The 22305-nt window shown below is 43.4% G+C and overlaps 1 protein-coding gene across 1 annotated transcript; it reads left to right on the plus strand.

Moving 5' to 3' along the window:
* The first annotated feature begins 1837 nt into the window (after positions 1 to 1837).
* Positions 1838 to 19918, plus strand: SLC20A1 (solute carrier family 20 member 1). Its single transcript, XM_031008024.3, has 11 exons — positions 1838 to 2155; positions 2589 to 3188; positions 3350 to 3490; positions 3679 to 3764; positions 8745 to 8841; positions 13208 to 13327; positions 14909 to 15178; positions 15285 to 15843; positions 16469 to 16654; positions 17231 to 17315; positions 18957 to 19918. Exons 2-11 carry the CDS (start codon positions 2855 to 2857, stop codon positions 19116 to 19118), a joined length of 2040 nt encoding a protein of 679 aa, XP_030863884.1. The 5' UTR covers positions 1838 to 2155; positions 2589 to 2854; the 3' UTR covers positions 19119 to 19918.
* Positions 19919 to 22305: the final 2387 nt, after the last annotated feature.

The following is a 22305-nucleotide window of genomic DNA, read 5'->3' on the forward strand; positions in this document are numbered from 1 at the left end:
GGAAAGATAAGGATTTCTTCCTAAACAGGAAGGATTACACTGTATCAGAGTCTGAAGATACAGACAGTTTTCATTTGCAACGCAAGGGAATTCCTTTGAATCTCTACCTTATGATTTCCCTGCAAACCCACTCCGATGGGGCTGGAGAGTGCTCTCTCACTCAGATGAATCTCTCAGGGGTTGTCCAGCAGGTGTTTGCCAACTTGAAGAGCTACCTACTATCACAGACCTATAAAAGTACACCTGTGGACAGACTGAAAACAAACAAACAAAACACACACACAAACACACAAAACAACCGCGCACTGGGAGAAGTTCTAGGCAATTTCCTTGCAAATAACTGCTTTGAAAATTACTGTTTTAAATTGGCAGAACACTAAGGACTTTGAACAGATCATCCCTTTTACTCAATGTTTTCATAACCTTGAAGTGAAGGTGGAGGGAGCAGTACGTTTTAAGGTGCCAGGATTACACTACAGGGTCAGTGCTCCCGGATATGAACTTTCTTTTTCAGACCGACCTTGGGACCTACAGCTTTGTAAGTTACTCATACAACTCCATCAAATGTTACAGGTAGGTCAGAGGACATTCAGGTTGTTTAAGCCTCTATAAATGACTCAGGCAGCAACAATTTACAACGTCTTTGTTTCTGCTATGCAGTGCCCTCCTGCTAGAGATGGCAAAAATGTGGGGAGGGCTTCAGAGCATTCTAAGCCTGGTATTTCTGGCTGGAATTTTTAAATCTCACTACAATCCTGACAAGAGACAACGACCTTAATCTCCCACGGCATGACTGGTTAGTCTTGATCGTAAGCTATATAATCAACACCCAAATGTGCATAACACATCTAAATAATGTCAAAACTACACTATATACCACGCAGGGGACCAGAAATCAATCTTTACCTCAAAAGGATAAGCTTCCAGGATGCAATAACATCCCCTTCCACCCTTTTCTACATCCTAAAACAGTAATATTCACGGTAACAGCAAAGCGGAAATCAGCTTTTCCTGAACATGTACTGAATTCTAGTCACATTCACACACGTTAATTCATTTAATTCCAGCCACAAGGTAGGCAGCCACTGTTAACATTTTACAATTGTGAGAACGCAGAGATCTGGGACTGGCTCAAGGTGACACACTGCAGCAAGGACTCAGAATTTGAATCCGAAGCAGTGTCCTTCCCCCTCGCAACAGCTGCGGCGTTACAAACACAGGTCAGCCACGGAGAAATTAATGACCCACAGCCATCCTTGCAGCTCTGCGCCATAACTGGGGAGACAAGCTGGTTCCCGTGACTCTTCAGTCTGTTTTCACCCAAGTGCATGACTGCGGGAGCAAAGCGACCACGTGAGCATCCCCCCACCCCCGCTTCCCCCAGGCGAGGGACAGTGCCAGGCCAAGGACAAGTCACAGGTGCAACAACGTGCCAGAACTGGATCCGGAGCCCCAGGGCGCAAGATCTCCCGCAGCGTCACCCGGCAGAGGGACGGGTGTGGCCACCGGGCGCGGCAGGTCCTGCGTGCGCTGAAAGTGCGGCTGGAGGCGCGGACGGCTTTCCGGAGCCCCGAGAGAGGAGCTAGGAATGACTTTGGTCGCAGCCTCTGTAACCCCGCATGACGGCCTCTAGGGGGACAGCGAGGTCCCCCTCGATCTCTGGCGGTAATCAGCCGGCGGGGCCAGACGGTGCAGAGACTCCAGGGCGAGGCCGCAGGGAGGGGGCTGTCCCGCCCCACGTGGACCGGCTCCCCGCTGGGGGCGTGGCCGCCGAAGCGGGCCGGGCCAATGAGCGCCACCGTCGGGCTCACCAGGCTGGGCACGCCGGGCCGAGGAGGGCTGCGTCATGCCGGGGGCGGGGCTTCGGGGCCGGCGCGAGGCGCGGCGGGTCACGCGGGTCGCTGCGCGGGCTATAAGTAGGGGCCGGCGGGGTGCTCCGCTGGAGTGATGGCTGCCGGCGCTCTCTGCGTGGTTCTTCTTCTCGGCTGCTGAAACCCCCGCGGCTGCTTCCTGGGAAGGTCGTGAGTCCCGCTGAGCTGTCCCCGGTGCCGCCGACCCGGGCCGTGTGCTCGCCGATCGCAGGCGCGTGTGCCCGTGGCTCCAGCCGCTGCCGCCTCGATCTCTTCGTCTCCCGCTCCGCCCTCCCTTTTCCCTGGTGAGTAGTGGCGCCGCCTCGTAAAGGCTCTTTCTTCTCCCCGGGGCCGGGCGCGGACGCCGTGGCGCTGGAGGCGGCCGGCGTGGGCGGCGCGGCTGGCTTCTCTCTTCGCCGCTGGCTGCCTCCACTCCGCCCGTCAGCCCGCCCGCGGGCCTTTTTGGCGGTCCCCGGGCGGCGCGCGCGGGAACGGCCCTTTTCCGATTTTCGCGCGGAGGGCGCGCGCGAGCTGGCAGCGCAGGGGCTGGGCTGGGCGCGCGCGGGCCGCGGAGGACCCGGAGCCACGTGCCTCGCCGTCTCGCGCGTCCTACTGGGGATGGGGGTCTGGAGTAGCCGGCAGAGGCTATTGCGGGACCCCGGGCGCGTGGGTAGAGCGGGGTGCCCCACTGGCCCCCCAGGGGCATGCAGCTATTGTTATTTCCCCCCTCCCCCGCAGGATGAACTTGCGTCCTTTCTCTTCTCCGCCATGGAATTCTGCTCCGTGCTTTTAGCCCTCCTGAGCCAAAGAAACCCCAGACAACAGATGCCCATATGCAGCGTATAGCAGTAACTCCCCTGCTCGGTTTCTGTGCCGTAGTTTACAGTATTTAATTTTATATAATATATATTATTTATTATAGCATTTTTGATACCTCATATTCTGTTTACACATCTTGAAAGGCGCTCAGTAGTTCTTTTACTAAACAACCACTACTCTAGAGAATGGCAACGCTGATTACCAGTACTACAGCTGCTACCGCCGCTTCTGGTCCTTTGGTGGACTACCTATGGATGCTCATCCTGGGCTTCATTATTGCATTTGTCTTGGCATTCTCCGTGGGAGCCAATGATGTAGCAAATTCTTTTGGTACAGCTGTGGGCTCAGGTGTAGTGACCCTGAAGCAAGCCTGCATCCTAGCTAGCATCTTTGAAACAGTGGGCTCTGTCTTACTGGGGGCCAAAGTGAGCGAAACCATCCGGAAGGGCTTGATTGACGTGGAGATGTACAACTCGACTCAAGGGCTGCTGATGGCCGGCTCAGTCAGTGCTATGTTTGGTAAGTTCTTTTTATGTTTTGTCCTCTTCGTGGTGGGTGAGCAAATTTGTATCATGGGTGGTTCCATTTTTGTGCATAACCTTTCCGATTAACCTTTCTGAGTGTGCCACTTACATAATGGAATTTTGCTATTTACTTAATAAAACTTTACTATGTTTCAGGTTCTGCTGTGTGGCAACTCGTGGCTTCGTTTTTGAAGCTCCCTATTTCTGGAACCCATTGTATTGTTGGTGCAACCATTGGTTTCTCCCTCGTGGCAAAGGGGCAGGAGGGTGTCAAGTGGTCTGAACTGATAAAAATTGGTATGTTTAATTCCAAATGGCTTCTCAATTTTCGTTTTCGTCATATGTTACCATGGCATTAGGTATGGGAGGATGTGTTCTAACGTCGAGGGACAGACCAAAGAATTTTGAACTCTTAAACATTTAAAGTGGTTTTTGGTTTCTGATTTTCATTATTTGATATTTTTTCTTAATGTGTTCTATTCCAGTGATGTCTTGGTTCGTGTCCCCACTGCTTTCTGGAATTATGTCTGGAATCTTATTCTTCCTAGTTCGTGCATTCATCCTTCATAAGGTAACCTTTCTCCCCCGTATGAAGACCTTTCATGGAGCACACCCAATCGATTTCAAACCCAGTGGTACTTTTGCAGATGTGATTGGTGTATAGGTATGCGGCCTTGGAAAATTTTAAAAAGCTCTTTGTTCTGTGCGTTTCTTGTATGTTGTGGAGTTCTCTGAAAGCGAGTTTTTAATACTCAAGAGGGCAGTCAGGAAGGAAAAATTGAATACTATGATGTGCCAAGAAGTAGGAGAAACTGGGAGCAAAAAAATAAGGAAATTTATTTTGCGTGGTTTTGTGTAGCTGTATACACATTATTTGTTTAAACCACCGTTATATTCAGGCTAATATAATGGGTAAGCTTGGAGTTCAAGACAGTGTCCCCTGTGGCTTTTTTAACTAAGCTGCCAGTTAAATGGGTCTCTGCTGTGCTGATTATCATAACCAGTTTATAAGCTTCTAGATGAGGACTCTGCCTCCTATAGTGACTTGACTCCAGTTTCTCAGAATAGTTGAAAAGAACCAGTTAAAGGTAGTTTTTGCCCCCCCCCCCCCAAAAAAAACACTTCAGGCAGCCATTTAATTTCCTGTCCATTTGAAAATCCCTTTTAAGTGACCCAGTTTGCATTTCTTTTATCAAGAAGTCATGCTGGCTGCAAAATAAATGTTGACAAGGGATTATGTTGGCATAGGACTGAGTTACAGTGAGGATAAATGCATTTTTCTCAGGAAACAAAGTTGTCCTTTTTCTAAGGTGAATGGCTTTTAACAATCCATTATAAGTTCTTAAAAGTGTTCCTAAACTGTAGAAATCTGAGTGAGATAGCATAAATCCCAGCAGGTAAGAATGTATTCAGACCCACTTGTCTGGTCTAGTTGTAAGCTTCTCTAGGGAAAGATTTGTCTCTTCTCTGTAGAAATTCTATGACTAGTAAAGTGATTCACTAATCACTGTTTTCCATAGCCAGAATCTGGCAGAATATAGCAGTTTAACACTTTGAAAACTTGAAATATCTTTAGCCTGGTATAATATGAGAGTAAACAGTTCATTGATATTTATGGACTCTTAAGTTTGGTACTGTTTTATTCAGCAGACAGGTACGATAAGCATCCACCTTCCCACTCCCTACAACTGTAGTGTATAATACTAGGATGCTTAAATTAGAGGCTCACCAGTAGTCATGGACCAGATTTTTTTGTTTTTTTCAGTGTTTTCATTAGAACTCTATATCTTGCTACTTAGCAGAGAGTCAGAAGCATTAGTAGGATCTCCTGTTGTGAATTCCTGCTTGGTAAAGGTTTATGCTGGCCCTGTGTTGATTATTGAGTAGCAGATCATTTTGTTTTTGGAGAGGGTTTGTGTGTTTCACCTCCACAAAACACTTATTCCCTGGAGGGGGAATGGTGGTGCTCTGAGGTGCAAAGAGGGATTCTCAGGTGCCCAGAACCTCTCATTTGAGGAATGCATACCCCCGCGGTGTTATTGAGAGCTGAAGTTAGATATGGTAACTGATTTCTTAATTGTATATTTCTTATATGGTTATGGGAATAGGCATGATCAAATGATGAAGAATGATTGGCATAGTGTTTAAAACAATATTGACCTTGAGGATCTTCCCCCACTCTGTGCACGTGCACACACACACTCTTGCAGGCCAATCCCTCAGTAACAGGAGTTTTCAGTTGAGTATGAATATTTCTGCTTCCTTTTAGGAGTTAAATTTCAAGAAAATATCCTTAGACTGGTAAGCTTTGGGTATCTTAATTGCTAAAATCTGAATATTTGACCATTAAGATATATTCCAACTCTTAAATGTCTGTCTTGAAAATTAAGATTAAAATGACCTTTTTTTTTAATTTCAAAAAATTGCTTTTAAACATTTTCTATTCTCTGAATGTTTGTTCCAAGCATGTTGGGGATTGGTGGGAACAGACAGAATGGAGGTGAGGTACTTCTATTTAGGACTGGCATCGCACAGAAGGAATATGCTTCAGTGCTCCTGTTGAGTATTTTTAAATTCTAGTCAAAGAAAATAGGGCTTTTGGCATTCTCATTAGTTAGAAATATATCTAGGATGTCTTCCCTTTTCTTTAGACAAAACCAGAATATCCAATATGTAAAAGTGAACTATTCTGGTGAAGATGGGGGGTTTTGTGAAGACATTTCCTGTCCCACATGACTAGACGATGAGGCATTCACATTATTTCCAGGTGAAGTTTTACTTGTATGTTAGGTGGATCTCTACAATGATGAGACCTTTCTTGTTTTTTACCTTCTTCCTAGACTCTCTGGAACTTTTGATATTTTTTTAACCATGAACCGGTATTTCACAATAAACTATTGGTATAGTAGTGTCATTCATACCCTACCCCATCCCCAACAACTTTGCGTAGAGAATACCTCAGATTTGTTTACCTCAGGGAATACTTAATTGGGCTATGCTATACAGGATAATAAACACACAGGCTGCTACTTCAGACTAGTCAATTACAATTTGATTTATGGATAACCATATTACAAAATATCTTTGAAAATCTATTGAGAAGTCCCCACATAATGTCTTTAAAACCCAGGGAAATTTTGGGGGTGGGAGTCTTGGGTTGGGTTTTTTGGAGCCTTTTTTTTTTTTTTTTTTTTTTTTTTTTGAGACAGAGTCTCACTCTGTTGCCCAGGCTGGAATGCAGTGGCACGATCTGGGCTTACTGCAACCTCTGCCTCTCGGGCTCAAGCAATTCTCCTGCCTCAGCCTCCTGAGTAGCTGGGATTACAGGCGCCCGCCACCACACCCGGCTAGTATTTTTGTATTTTTGGTAGAGACGGGGTTTCACCACATTGGTCAAGCTGGTCTTGAACTCCTGACCTCAGGTGCTCTGTCCGTCTTGGCCTCCCAAAGTGATGGGATTACAGGCTTGAGCCACTGCACCTGGCCTTTTTTTTTTTTTCTTAAGCGAAGTCTCGCCTGTCACCCAGGCTGGAGTACGGTGACTTAATTGTAGCTCACTGCAGCCTTGACTTCCCAGGCTCAAGCGATTCTCCTGCCTCAGCCTCCAGAGTAGCTGGGACTATGGGTGTGTGCCACCACATCTGGCTAACTTTTTATATTTTATAGAGGCGGGGTCTTGCTCTGTTGCTTAAGTTGGTCTTGAACTTCTGGGCTCAAGCCATCCCCTGTCTCATCCTCCCAAAGTGCTAGGATTACAGACAGACATGAGCCACCACCACACCTGACCTGCATTTTCTTAAGACTAGTCTTTAGGATAAAAATACACACCTTAGTTTCCTAATCTTGTTGACTGCCCTCAGAGTTTGACCACCGTTGAGTTAGTTATTCAAGGATGCTTAACAGTTCTTGATTTCTGTATGCTATTGTTTTTGTTTTGGCTATTTCACTATCTGTTAACATTCTCTATTAAACTATAGATAAGAGTTAAATTTTAGAGTGGTTTTCAATGAGCGCCCATCTCTGCTAATTTGAAATGGTACCTTTACTTTACACATGGGTCTGAGCTTTCCCTTGTTTCACTGGTCTTAAGCTACTAACTTTCCAGTGTATTGATTATTGTTAGAAGCTGTAGGGTTTTACTCTCTGTTTTTCCTCCCCAAGATTTTCCACTGGAATTGTGATCAAGATAGCATTAAACCTTTTAGGCTAAGGTCTTTATAAAGTTTTTAGCCTTCCCATATATGTATTCAGATCTTTGCTCCCAATTTTTTTTTTTCCTGAGATGGAGTCTTACTCTGTTGCCCAGGCTGGAGTGAGGTGGCCCAATCTCCGCTCACCAACCTCTGTCTCCCAGGTTCAAGTGATTCTCCTGAGTCAGCCTCCAGAGTAGCTGGGACTACAGATGCTTGCCACCACATCGGGCTAATTTTTTTGGTATTTTTAGTAGAGACAGGGTTTCACCATATTACCCAGGATGGTCTTGATCTCCTGACCTCATGATTCTCCTGCCTTGGCCTCCCAAAGTGCTGGGATTACAGGTGTGAGCCACCGCGCCCAGCCTCCTCCCATTCTTTCGGTGTTTGACTTGGGTGTTCTCCTATAGAATTAATACATACTAGGTATGGTAGAATTCTTATTTTTAGTCACTGGCCTTACTATTCCTTAAACATTTCAAGTTTTTGCCTTAGGGCCTTTGCACTTGCTGATATCTCTGTCTGGAACATTCAGCACCCAAATAATCAGGTGGTTTGCCCCTTCTGTACCCATAGTTAATGTACACAGCTTGCTAGCTTACTGCATTTATGTCATGCTTATTCCTTGACCCTCCCCACCCGAATGGTGCCCCCCCTTCCATCACTCTCCTCTTACCCTTCTTTATTTCTCTTCACAGCATTTGTCAGTACTTTACATTATTCCATACTAGAAGGTGAGTGTCAGTTCTATTAGAACAGGAACTTGGTCTTATTCCCTCCTATATTTCAGTGCCCAGAATAGTACTTGGCACACAGTCTTTTGAGTGAGTGGATGACCTTGTGCACAATCAGTTATTATCATTGAACTTCGGTAAAGCATTAATTGTGACATCTTTGTCAGATGTTAAGATGGTTGCCGTACGCATAGTCTGCATGTTGTATTTTTAGTCTTTGAAGATATGAAGTCAGGTAAGCAACATCCTAACATAGTCTATTTCTTGACATCTCTTAAAAACGTAGAGTATAGCCTATCCTCAGGTGTGTGCTGAAGTTTATATTAGGGCTTTTGGGTACCTTAGAATGTGGGTATTGCAATCTTTATTCAGGATGTTATCAGTCACTGGTACAGTTAGTCTTGTTATTAAAAGAAAAAAGAAAAAAAAACAGGTAGAAGTTGGAATTAGCCTTCGTAGGAAGAATTCCAGGTGCAAATGCAGGAAAAACTCTGTTGTCCTTGGAAACTACTCTGGAGAGAGTTATTGGCACTATAATTCCCAAACCTACCCTGTTAAAAGATTCTGTGGAAATGGGTTAACCTTTATACCTTTTAAGATATTGATCTTAATGATGTTTTACAGGCAGATCCAGTTCCTAATGGTTTGCGAGCTTTGCCAGTTTTCTATGCCTGCACAGTTGGAATAAACCTCTTTTCCATCATGTATACTGGAGCACCGTGTAAGTACCTATCAAAATATTTAAATGTGAATTTAAAGTTGTTTACAAAACTTGCATTAAATGCCCAATTTACCCCTTTTTGCTTTACAGGGCTGAAATCTCCTAGAAGGTGGCTGGCCTGCGCCCATTTCAGAAGGCTGCAGGCTAGTGTACGCTGAGTTAACCTAGATAGTTTTTCAACCAAAGAGACCTGCTCAGATTCTAAATCACTACAGACCTTTCCTCTTTAGTCTTCACAGGATCCACTGATAATATGATCATCTCCTTCCCTTTCTCCTGTCTATGCTAAAAATGCTGGAATTAATACTGACCTCAACTACTGAAGTCATTAGTTATATCTGATCTTCAGTAATCAGTCATTTAGGACTGGTTTGCTGGATATTCTCATTTTTCTCTCCCAAATGGAGATACTATTGTTTCTAAGTACTAAACTTCCATGAATCTGCTTGAATGAGAAGAGTTGGGATGTTTACCACCTGCTCTAAGTGCACTTGGAAGAAGAAATTCATGCAGCTAAGAGGAAAAATAATTTGTGAGAATATAAAGGTTGAAATATTGATGACTTTCATGTTTGGGACTAAGGCAAGGCATGGATTAAATTATGGCGCTACAAGTTTAATTTAGCAACAACAAAAGATTGGTAGCTTGTAACTGGCAGGACAGTACAGTTTTGGTATCTAGACTCATTTGGCCTGATGGTCTGTGACTACATAGGTAGTGACTTTTATTCTTTATACTGTGACCCACTGGATGAAATACAGGACACACATGTATGTATGTAGAGAGAAAGATAACTGGAATAGTGTCATGAAGCCACTTAATGCTTACTATGTGCTATGCACCCATATTTTCAAATTCTCTCTCTTTTTTTTTTTTTTTTTAACATTTGTTGTGGCCCACTGAAATGATTTCAGTTTTGAGTAATGGGTTGTGACTTGCTCTTAAACCTCACTGAAGTAGTAAATTGCTGACCCAAAGTAGAGTTAGCTAAATATTTTTATTTTTTATTTATTTTTTTGAGACAGTTTTGCTCTTGTTGCCCAGGCTGGAGTGCAATGGCATGATCTTGGCTCATCACAACCTCTACCTCCCGGGTTCAAGCAATTCTCCTGCTTCAGCCTCCCAAGTAACTGGGATTACAGGCGTGCACCACCAAGCCCGGCTGATTTTGTATTTTTAGTAGAGACGGGGTTTCTCCATGTTGGTCAGGCTGGTCTCTAACTCCTGACCTGAGGTAGTCCGCCTGCCTCAGCCTCCCAAAGTGCTGGGATTACAGACATGATCACCGCACCTCGCCAATATTTTAATTTTTTACCTTATTTTAGATTGAGGGATTATATGTGTATTTTGTTAGATGGAGCTAAGTGTTTTTAATCTTGCTCATTAATTCTTGGAATAATCAGGAACGAAACAGACAACTTTAAGAAAATATTGTTCTTACTTAGACTATACTGAACTCCTATGTGCCGGTGAAGAGAAGCTTGTATGCCAGATTTCCATTGTAAACTGAGTTCTTTGTGATAAACTAAAAAGTCTCCCATGATGCTCTTGGCACTCATTCTTTATGTGGTAGAAGCAAAGCTCAGAGTTGAGTGAAATTAGAATCATTTTAAAAACAGAAACTTAGATATTTTCGTTGTGTCCTTTATGGATCATTTGTAAGAAAAACCAGTCTCTTTCCTTTTTGACTTGGAATGTAGACCAACTTAAATTGTGATAGACAGTAATTTCATGTATATTTTAGTTTGTGTGACCACATGATCAAAATTGAAAGCAGAATTTAAAATGAAAAGATACATAGTCACCATAGAATTGTAGTTTGGGGCCGGGCGCGGTGGCTCATGCTTGTAATCCCAGCACTTTGGGAGGCCGAGGTGGGTGGATCATGAGGTCAGGAGTTCAAGACCAGCCTGGCCAAGATGGTGAAACCTCATCTCTACTAAAAACTACAAAAACTAACCAGGTGCAGTGGCAGGCGCCTGTAATCCCAGCTACTTCGGAGGCTGAGGCAGGAGAATCACTTGAGCCTGGTAGGCGGAGGTTGCAGTGAGCCAAGATTGTGCCACTGTACTCCAGCCTGGGCGACAGAGTGCGACGCTGTCTCAAAAAAAAAAAAAAAAAGTTCAAAAACAAAAAAAGTTTTAGTTTTGAGGGGACCTCAATTTGTTTCTGATTTTTTTTTTTTTTTTTTTTTTTGAGACGGAGCCTCGCCCTGTCACTCAGGTTGGAGTGCAGTGGTGCGAACTTGGCTGACTGCAACCACTACCTCCCGGGTTTGAGCGATTCTCCTGCTTCAGCCTCCCGAGTAGCTGGGATTACACATGTGCATCACCACGCCCAGCTAATTTTTGTATTTTTAGTAGATACGTGGTTTCACTGTGTTGGTCAGGCTGGTCTTGAACTCCCAACCTCAGGTGATCCACCGACCTCAGCCTCCCAAAGTGCTGGGATTACAGGCGTGAGCCGCCGCGTCTGGCCTTGTGTCTGATTTTTAAAGATTAATCATTTTGGGGTATGATAGAATTTCCAGTTTATAAGTACAAACAGTCCCTGACTTCATGGTTCAACCTTCAGTTATTTGACTTTTTGATGGGTTTATAGGTACATAACCTCATTGTAAGTTGAGCATCTGTGATTTCATACATAACAAGCAAAATGAAGCAAAACAAGCAGAAGTAACTAAGCTATTCCTAGATATCAACTACAGATCATTATAATATCTTTTATGGTTTTTTTTTTTTTTTTTTACGTTTTTTGTTTTTCAGGGATGGGGTCTTGCTGTGTTGCCCAGGCTGGCCTTGTATTCCTGGGCTCAGGGTGTTCTCATACTTCAGTCTTCTGAGTAGCTAGAGATCATTATAACATCTGTTAGATTTAAATAGGATTGTATAGTGCTTTACTTCTTTTTGTTTGTTTTTGTGACGGAGTTTCGCTCTTGTCACCCAGGCTGGCTGGAGTGCAGTGGCGCGATCTTGGCTCACTGCAACCTCGACCTCCTGGGTTCAAGTGATTCTCCTGCCTCAGCCTCCCAAGTAGCTGGGATTATAGAAGCCCACCACCACATCCAGCTGATTTTTTTAATTTTCAGTGCAGACGGGGTTTCACCATGATGGCCAGGCTGGTCTTGAACTCCTGACCTCAGGTGCCCCACCTGTCTCAGCCTCCCAAAGTGCTGGGATTACAGGTGTGAGCCACTGTGCCTGGCCAGTGCTTTACTTCTGTCTTTAGTACAGGCTAATGGTTTGGAGCCTACTGGCATGCATATGACAGTCAGATAATGACTAATATTACTCATCCTTAAACCATGTGACAAGTGTTGCTAGGCAAGTCTTTTTTTAAGATAAGACTTGTAAGTGAAATTACCACTAAACTTTGTGTGTGTGTGTGTGTGTGAAAGACAAAACTGTTTTTTGTTTTTTGTTTTTTGTTTTTTGTTTTTTGTTTTTTTTTTTTTTTGAGACAAAGTCTGACTTTGTCACCCAGGCTGGAGTGCAGTTGCGCAATCTCAGCTCACTGCAACCTCCGCCCTGCCAGGTTCAAGTGATTCTCCCACCTCAGCCTCCCGAGTAGCTGGGACTACAGGCGCCCACCACCATGCCCGGCTAATTTTTTTTTGTATTTTTAGTAGAGATGGGGTTTTGCCATGTTGGCCAGGCTGGTCTCAAACTCCTGACCTCAAGTGATCTGCCTGCCACGGCCTCCCAAAGTGCTGGGATTACAGGCATGAGCCACCGTGCCTGGCTGAAAGACAAAGCTTTTACAACTATTCCTTAAATTATCAACTTTTGATAGATAATATCCTTGTTTTCTGTATCTTGCTTTGATACTGCTTTCAAGGAGATAATCTCATTAAAGCATTTTACTAAAGGCCAGTATAGTGAATGTAATCACTTTTACACAGAATTCTGTCAGCATAACAAATGTGACTACTGAAACATCATTCTGTTAACATTAAAATAAGTTTGTAGGTGGTAATGGACTACGTGGCAGTTACGATCATGAGCTAGGGGAGTGGAACACTTTCTGTCTTTTTCATAGCTAGTCATAGGTCCTTAGCGTGTAGTGATCTTTATTATCTTCCAAGGTGAAGAAAGGAAAAAGGCTAGTATGTTGAGAAGCAAAGGAACTTGAGTCCCGCAGGTGTTCAAGTGGGCTAGGCTGGTGTGGGTTTTCAGATGATCATTGAGTTTTTCTCCCAAATTTGTATAGGCACTAGCACAGTAATCCTGTGCGCTTAAATCTGGCAGCAGCTGTCAGGGGCGATGGGCTGGTATGGGGAACCCCTCAGTCCCCAGAGGAGGGTTTACACAATATTGCAGGGGGCTGTTGCCCTGGGGTTTTCAAGATGCACCGTTTTATCTCCTAGTGCTGGGCTTTGACAAACTTCCTCTGTGGGGTACCATCCTCATCTCGGTGGGATGTGCAGTTTTCTGTGCCCTTATCGTCTGGTTCTTTGTATGTCCCAGGATGAAGAGAAAAATTGAACGTAAGTAATAACTAAACAGCAGAAAAGTTTGACTACTAATGTTGTGTTTATTTTTTATTTGGCCACCTGTAAAAATCTATTAGAAGAGATTGGCAAAATAAGAGATTTTAAAGGGAAATTTGAGGATATGGGTTTGTTGTCCAAACTGTTTTTAGCAATGGACTTACCTGACCTAAGACCTGTTCTTAAAAATGGACTTTCATCACCTAAGACCTAGTGATAAAGAGTATTCAACCTATGCTGTAGAGACAATCTGGGGCATTGAATTTTTTTATGTTCTTGATCAGTTGCCAGTGACATGATAGATAGAGAAATCATAGCCTACATTTACTGAGAAGTACAAGGATACTTTAATGAAAAACAAGGGGTAGATACAAGATATTTTCGTAGAGGAAATATTTACCCCAACTACTTCTGTGTATAACTTCAGATTCAGACAAGCAAAGCTAAGTCTAATGTGTACATGTTGTATATAGGCTAGAATACATGTAGACATTGTATTGCAGTATACAATGCAAATACATATACAAACACACATTGTGTGTCTGCTAGAATTGTAGCACAGATTCTAGAAGTAAACATTTTCAAGTGTCATGTGAAGGAATCATTTAGGCCATTACCGCACACTCATGTAATTAAATACTGAGTAAATTTTGGTTAGTATCAGACTTTTTTTTTCCTTAAAATAATTATTTTCTGCCCTTTTCATCGATGTGAAGGCTGAGTTAGCAATTTGAAGTTTATCGTTTCGAAGCTGAGGGATGCACAGACTGCAGTGGTGTCAGGAAGAATGCTGCGTCACTGCAGCTGAACGAAGAGCCTCCGAGAGGTTCTGTGCTAGTCTGGCTGTGCCGAGTGCACGGTGGGAACCAGGCTTTCAGGACTCTCTGGCCTCATTTTCCCTCTCTGGGAGGAGATGAGACAAGTCTTGCTTTATGTTAGTCAGTCTGTAGTTTGACTGAGGTGCCTGGATGGATAGGTCAGCATACTGAGCACTGGCATGAGAGAGGCAGAAGATACTCTGGTCTGCCTGTGGGATTTACAGCCATGAGGCACATCTCTTTGTTTTATAGAGGTGGAAATTAAAGTTGTCGTCTTTAGTTCCCTGCATTGAGCTGTGCCACTTTGCTTGAATTGTTGGACTGAAATTTGAGAGAATCCTCTTTTGAAAAGAATAGAATTGGGTACAGTTCAGATTTTTAGTTAGAGCTTATCAGCCCCATGGTTGAGCTACTTTCCACTACAGAATGAGTCAGCAGGGAGCTAAGAAGGGTTCTTATATCTGTAAAGGGTTGTAAAAATAAAAACAAAACAACAATGTGCTACAGAAGCCTGTAAAACCTAAAATATTTACAGAAAAACTTTGGGACCCCTGACATAGGGTGTCTGCATTGCTGGTTGTTCCCAAGTGAGAGTTGCTGGCAAATGATAAAGCAGGCAGGAAAAATGTTCCTGAATGTTAATTGAAGTTCACATATATTCTTGTTTTGAGATGAGTTTTTTGGGGGTGGAGGAAAGGAGATGTGGAACAAAGTAGTATGGCCACAACCAAACCAAAAAAGACCCCTTTTTTTTTCCTAGGAGAAATAAAGTGTAGTCCTTCTGAAAGCCCCTTAATGGAAAAAAAGAATAGCTTGAAAGAAGACCATGAAGAAACAAAGTTGTCTGTTGGTGATATTGAAAACAAGAATCCTGTTTCTGAGGTAGGGCCTGCCACTGTGCCCCTCCAGGCTGTGGTGGAGGAGAGAACAGTCTCATTCAAACTTGGAGATTTGGAGGAAGCTCCAGAGAGAGAGAGGCTTCCCAGCGTGGACTTGAAAGAGGAAACCAGCATAGATAGCACCGTGAATGGTGAGTTGGAATTCCTGGTTTCACTTTTGTTACCTGCAGTGGTGAGGAGGCTTATTTTGGATTTGATGCTTTTTGTATTGAATGTCACCTTGGTGATCTTGACTAGGTGCAGTGCAGTTGCCTAATGGGAACCTTGTCCAGTTCAGTCAAGCCGTCAGCAACCAAATAAACTCCAGTGGCCACTACCAGTATCACACCGTGCATAAGGATTCCGGCCTGTACAAAGAGCTGCTTCATAAATTACATCTTGCCAAGGTGGGAGATTGCATGGGAGACTCCGGTGACAAACCCTTAAGGCGCAATAATAGCTATACTTCCTATACCATGGCAATATGTGGCATGCCTCTGGATTCATTCCGTGCCAAAGAAGGTGAACAGAAGGGCGAAGAAATGGAGAAGCTGACGTGGCCTAATGCAGACTCCAAGAAGCGAATTCGAATGGACAGTTACACCAGTTACTGCAATGCTGTGTCTGACCTTCACTCAGCATCTGAGATAGACATGAGTGTCAAGGCAGAGATGGGTCTAGGTGACAGAAAAGGAAGTAATGGCTCTCTAGAAGAATGGTATGACCAGGATAAGCCTGAAGTCTCTCTCCTCTTCCAGTTCCTGCAGATCCTTACAGCCTGCTTTGGGTCATTCGCCCATGGTGGCAATGACGTAAGGTCAGTTGACATTGATTTTAGTGTTGCTAACCCTATTTTTAAACCATTTATCCTTGTCACAGGCCTGTGCTTGTGGTAGTGGTACTCCTAGCATTTACAGGACCCCAAATAATACAAATAGGATGAGGTAATAGCAGCTATTGACATAATAAGACAGTACAGTTTTATGTCTTCAGAGGAATTACAAAGAATGTTTATTTTTGTAGATGATAAATATAAACAGATACTCTTCACAGAGAAGGCTTTTGTCCATCAAGATGAGATTCAGTTCTTTGGTAGTGAATTGTGGGATGTAAGATGTAAGATGAAAAACTTAAAAGTTTTTCATATAGAATGATTTTGTAGTTTGGTTTGGAAACTGTTTATTGGAACCTGAGAGTTGCTTTAAGCTGCCTATAGGAGGAAAGAGGCCACCATTTGCATGGCATTCCCTCCATCAGAGCTGTGTTCATTTTTCTGTTGTGTATGTTGGGGTTCCATTTATGTCTTTAGAAAGAAAGGCCCTTTTGCCAGATGAGCTTGAAAGCTGTACTTTAGACAACCTGGTAGATCATTCAGCAGATTGGGTCTTGCCAAGATCTAGTTCTGCCTGAAAAGTCACTTCTGCCCTCTTTGTTTCTTCCAGCAATGCCATTGGGCCTCTGGTTGCTTTATATTTGGTTTATGACACAGGAGATGTTTCTTCAAAAGTGGCAACACCAATATGGCTTCTACTCTATGGTGGTGTTGGTATCTGTGTTGGTCTGTGGGTTTGGGGAAGAAGAGTTATCCAGACCATGGGGAAGGATCTGACACCGATCACACCCTCTAGGTAAGTAGGTGGAGCAGGTTCTACAAATGTCAGTACTCATTTTTTTCAGAGATATAACATTGTCAAGTGCTAACACAAATCTCTAAAGTAACCAAGTTTGTATAAGTTCATGATGTTCTTATTGTCAGTGTGTTCTTTTTAGATTTTACTTGTCTGGCCCTTAAACATTTTGGTCAGACATTTTACCCATTCAGCTCTGGTGGTCTCTGAAGAAAATGACTTTTCTGAGAAAGCTGTGTATGCTAAGAGCGGATAGTTATGTATACTTGGCTTTTATTTGTCTTTACTTGGGAGCTAAGACTCAATGTTTACCAAACTCTTCAAAATAAAAGTGCAAATTTTATTTGATAGTGGGATTCCAGAAAAACGTAAAACTTGAAACCTTTGAATAAGGAAACTGGGCATCTGTGGCCTGATTTAAATAAAGTAGATCTTAGGGGTTATAGCAAATAAAGATGTCAGTGGAGGTTTTGTGACTGAGTAGAACAAAGCAGGACTGTGTTAACTTGAGGTGTAGTGTTAGCTTCTCAAAAAAGTCAAACTCACTTCCTGACAAGAATCCTTTTGTGTCTATAGTGGCTTCAGTATTGAACTGGCATCTGCCCTCACTGTGGTGATTGCATCAAATATTGGCCTTCCCATCAGTACAACACATTGTAAAGTAAGTGTAATGCCAATGTGTGTCTTTCAAATGGTTCTTCTAATATGTAGGGTTTTTGGTTTTACTTCTCTGATACTTTGATTTAGAAAGTTTTGTGCAATTGGAGTCTTGAAGAGTTCATAAGTTATTTCTTGTGTTTATTCTTATTTAAGCAATTAAATAGATATTCTCCCCAAATAATAGAAACATTGTTTTATATACAGCTTACTGTAATTTCTGGTTACTAACCTCTTCCTTTGTTACTTAATCCTCCCTCATTGTAGTCTCTTTATAATAATTTTTTTTTAATCTCAAGAGTCATTTCTACTTGGCACCATTATGTTTTATTTATTTATGTATGAGTCGGAGTCTTGCTGTGTCACCTGGGCTGGAGTGCAGTGGCACAATCTCGGCTCATTGCAACCTCCGCCTCCTGGGCTCAAGTGATTCTTGTGCCTCAGCCTCCCAAGTAGCTGGGATTATAGGCACCCGCCACCATGCCTGGCTAATTTTTGTATTTTTAGTAGACACAGGATTTCACCATGTTGGCCAAGCTGGTCATGAACTCCTAACCTCAGGTGATCCACCTGGCTCGGCCTCCCAAAGTGCTAGGATTACATGCGTGAGCCACCGCGCCTGGTCGACAGCATTATGTTCTTTGCCTTTGGGGAAGCCATTCAGAGCAGGGTAGGTGTATGCTTAGAAACTGGCGGGTGCTTTAATTCTGGCCAGGTGGGTTTCTGCTGCCATTTGTGGTGGCTGAAGGCCTGGTTCTAACAAGTCTGTGAGGCTTGCCAAAATGTTGGCAAAGCAGTTTATTTACAGAAGGCATATTTCAGGGCCTCTCAGGATTGAAATACTGAGAAACAAAACAAATCTTAAGGTTGTTTGATGACAATCTAATAATTATAGGAAAAGGAAGAAACTGGTTTCTTTAAGAGCATTTAAGCTGGTCCATCATGGATCCTGCTGAGTCATCTGTTTGCTACCCGGATGTGTCTCCAGACAATTGTTTATTAGGTTTAATATCAGCCACTCTGTAAATAATCTTAGGAAGACTTACAACGCAATTTGTTATTAAAAGCAGTGTATAGGCCGGGTGCAGTGGCTCATGCCTGTAATCCCAGCACTTTGGGAGGCCAAGGCAGGTGGATCACAAGGTCAGGAGTTTGAGACCAGCCTGGCCAACATAGTGAAACCCCATCTCTACTAAAAATACAAAAAATTAGCTAGGCGTGGTGGTGGGTGCCTGTAATCCCAGCTACTTGGGAGGCTGAGGCAGGAGAATCACTTGAAGCCAGGAGGTGGAGGTTGCAGTGAGCCGAGATTGCACCACTGTACTCCAGCCTGGGTGACAGTGCGAGACTCCGTCTCAAAAAATAAATAAATAAATAAAAGCAGTATATATTCATTAAATTTTAGTAGTAGCTTAGAAGGGGAAAAGAAATAGTTCTTGTGTCGTTTTACTACTGTTAGTATAGATTATGATTGGATTTTCAAATTGCCTTCATTTTCCCATCTTAATCTATTGTAAACCAGCTTTCTTGGACTTTATCTTGTCCAGGGGTCTGGGGCTCCTTGTCCAAACAGTCTCAGGTGTCTGTTTGCCAAAATACCACTGGCACTTCAATAACCTGTTTCCTTGGTCTGCTTCTCTTCTAGGTGGGCTCTGTTGTATCTGTTGGCTGGCTCCGGTCCAAGAAGGCTGTTGACTGGCGTCTCTTTCGTAACATTTTTATGGCCTGGTTTGTCACAGTCCCCATTTCTGGAGTTATCAGTGCTGCCATCATGGCAATCTTCAGATATGTCATCCTCAGAATGTGAAGCTGTTTGAGATTAAAATTTGTGTCAATGTTTGGGACCATCTTAGGTATTCCTGCTCCCCTGAAGAATGATTACAGTGTTAACAGAAGACTGACAAGAGTCTTTTTATTTGGGAGCCAGAGGAGGGAAGTGTTACTTGTGCTATAACTGCTTTTGTGCTAAATATGAATTGTCTCAAAATTAGCTGTGTAAAATAGCCCGGGTTCCACTGGCTCCTGCTGAGGTCCCCTTTCCTTCTGGCCTGTGAATTCCTGTACATATTTCTCTACTTTTTGTATCAGGCTTCAATTCCATTATGTTTTAATGTTGTCTCTGAAGATGACTTGTGATTTTTTTTTTCTTTTTTTTAAACCATGCAGAGCCGTTTGACAGAGCATGCTCTGCGTTGTTGGTTTCACCAGCTTCTGCCCTCACATGCACAGGGATTTAACAACAAAAATATAACTACAACTTCCCTTGTAGTCTCTTATATAAGTAGAGTCCTTGGTACTCTGCCCTCCTGTCAGTAGTGGCAGGATCTATTGGCATATTCGGGAGCTTCTTAGAGGGATGAGGTTCTTTGAACACAGTGAAAATTTAAATTAGTAACTTTTTTGCAAGCAGTTTATTGACTGTTACTGCTAAGAAGAAGTAAGAAGGAAAAGCCTTTTGGCAATCTTGGTTATTTCTTTAAGATTTCTGGCAGTGTGGGATGGATGAATGAAGTGGAATGTGAACTTTGGGCAAGTTAAATGGGACAGCCTTCCGTGTTCATCTGTCTACCTCTTAACTGAATAAAAAAGCCTACAGTTTTTAGAAAATTTGTTCTCATGGTTTTCTTTCATACTTGAATCACCTGGGCTCCTGATCAGTTAGCCTAATATCATTCTTAGGTGATGTGAATATCTTAACAAGTGAGAGCTACTGTCCAACTTAAAGCTCCCAACCCCTCCCTGTATGCTTCTTGTGTGCCCAGAATATGCATGACATTACTCCATAGGGACTGTTGTGGCAACTTGGCATTTTCCCTTTTAGTAGCACAGCCTGTACACTTTCATGTTAGCACACGGGTGTTTGTTTTGTTTTGTTTTTCCAGTTTTTTCTTTTGATACTTTTTGTTTGTTTTTTTTGAGACGGAGTCTCGCTGTGTCACCAGGCTGGAGTGCAGTGGTGTGATCTCGGCTCACTGCAACCTCCACCTCCTGGGTTCAAGCAATTCTCCTGCCTCAGCCTCCTGAGTAGCTGGGACTACAGGTGCCCACCACCACATCTGGCTAATTTTTAGTAGAGACAAGCTTTCGGCATGTTGGCCAGGCTGGTCTCAAACTCCTGACCTCAAGTGATCCGCCTGTGTTGGCCTCCCAAAGTGCTGGGATTATAGCCATGAGCCACTGCGTCTGGCCTACTCATGGTTTTTCACAGCCAAAGATTTACTGTTGAATGGACAGCTTTATTTTACTATTTTATGTAGATTGTTTTTAGCTTTGGTATTACGGTAAACCCTTGAACAGTGTGGAGGTTGGGCACCAACCCCCATGCAGTCAAAAAACCATGTATAACTTTTGACTCTAAAAACTTGACTACCAGTAGCCTACGGTTGACCAGAAGCTTTAGCAATAACATAAACAGTTGTGAACACATATTTTACATGTTATATCTATGTATTATATACTGTATTACAATAATGTAAGCTAGAGAAAAGGAAATAAAACCATAAGGAAGATACATTTACTATTCATTAAGTGGAAGTGGATCATAAAGGTTTTCATCCTTGTCATCTTGAGTTGACTGAGGAGGAAAGGAGGAGTTGGTCTTGCTGTCTCAGGGATGGCAGAGGTGAAAGTAAGTCTGCGTATAAGTGGATTCTGCAGTTCAGACTAGTGTTCAAAGGACAACAGTACAAGGAAAGCAAAAATGAGTGGGAGGCAATGTGTAGCTAAGTTTTGTTTAAAAGTTCTCAGTATTGGATTCTTCAGTTCTGACCCATTATATTTTTGCCCCAATCAGAAGTTAATGAAAAGTACATTTCTTGGCAAACTAGATTGATAGTTCCTGTCCTGAGGGTTTGGAACAATACTTTTGAATTTTGAGTTTATTTGGAGCGTTTCACTAGAAACCAACACTAAGAATCTAACAGGGTAAGGCAGTGCCTAGTCTAACCTGTGCCTGCAAGGTTAGGCCACTGGCTGGGTACATGCCGTTGCATCCTGTTGTCAGTTTAATGATCTTGCAGAAGACTTCTCCATGAATGTTTGCCATTTAGCGTCAGGCCTTATACTAAGTTTTTTACATACATTTAATCCTCATGGCCTTTTGTGGTAGATCTTATCCTGATTTTGTACATGATGAAACTGGCGTGGAGAATATCTGTATTTGCCCAGTATTGTCAGTTAGCAGAGGGTGCCCGTTAGTTGTAGCCTTTGGGGCTCGGTGAAACTAGCTTTATGACTTGTTACTTGAGGGAAGGGAGGGGAGGGTAGGGGGCTGTTGTAAAGGGCGACTGAGCATTAGGCCTTGAACTGAGGGTCTGGGAGGAGACCCTCAGAGTTCTGGCACTGCCTTCCCTTCGTGCTGAATGACCTCACAAAAGCCCAGATCCTTTCAGGGCCCAGTGATTACATGGAGAAGAGGAGCCTCTCTGGCACTTTCACTTGGCTCAGGACAGAACAGCTGAGAAAATACTTAGACCAAGCTTGTCCAGCTAAAGACAATTTTTCCAGTGTGGCCCAGGGAAGTGAAAAGATTGAACACCCCTGACACACCAAGGATGTGTTTCTGTAGGCAGAGCAGGTAGACCTGGGGAGAGGAGCCTCTAGAGCTAGGGAAGGGACCAGAGGAGAGGTTATATTTCTACTTTAGTTGTCTGCCATGGGGCAGGGACACATGGTGAGAACCCCCCCCCTTTTTTTTTTCGGCATAGATGTTGCCTTTTCTTTTTTTGAGACAGAGTTTCGCTCTTGTCACCCAGTTGGAGTGCAATGGCGCGATGTCGGCTCACTGCAATCTCTGCCTCCCAGGGTTCAAGCGATTCTCCTGCCTCAACCTCCTGAGTAGCTGGGATTACAGGCTTGCGCCACCACGCCCGACTAATTTTTGTATTTTTAGTAGAGACAGAGTTTCACCACGTTGGCCAGGCTGGTCTCAAACTCCTGACCTCAGGTGATCTGCCCACCTCGGCCTCCCAAAGTGCTGGGATTATAGGCGTGAG

Source organism: Gorilla gorilla, chromosome 12 (assembly GCF_029281585.2).
Source record: "Gorilla gorilla gorilla isolate KB3781 chromosome 12, NHGRI_mGorGor1-v2.1_pri, whole genome shotgun sequence".
NCBI lineage: Eukaryota > Metazoa > Chordata > Mammalia > Primates > Hominidae > Gorilla > Gorilla gorilla.

Excerpts from the sequence above, each read along its gene's own strand:
- SLC20A1 (XM_031008024.3), top strand. The coding sequence starts at position 2,855 with ATGGCAACGCTGATTACCAGTACTACAGCTGCTACCGCCGCTTCTGGT. Across the intron at positions 3,765-8,744 it reads GTGCATTCATCCTTCATAAG|GCAGATCCAGTTCCTAATGG; the intron begins GTAACCTTTCTC and ends GATGTTTTACAG. Across the intron at positions 13,328-14,908 it reads GATGAAGAGAAAAATTGAAC|GAGAAATAAAGTGTAGTCCT; the intron begins GTAAGTAATAAC and ends TTTTTTTCCTAG.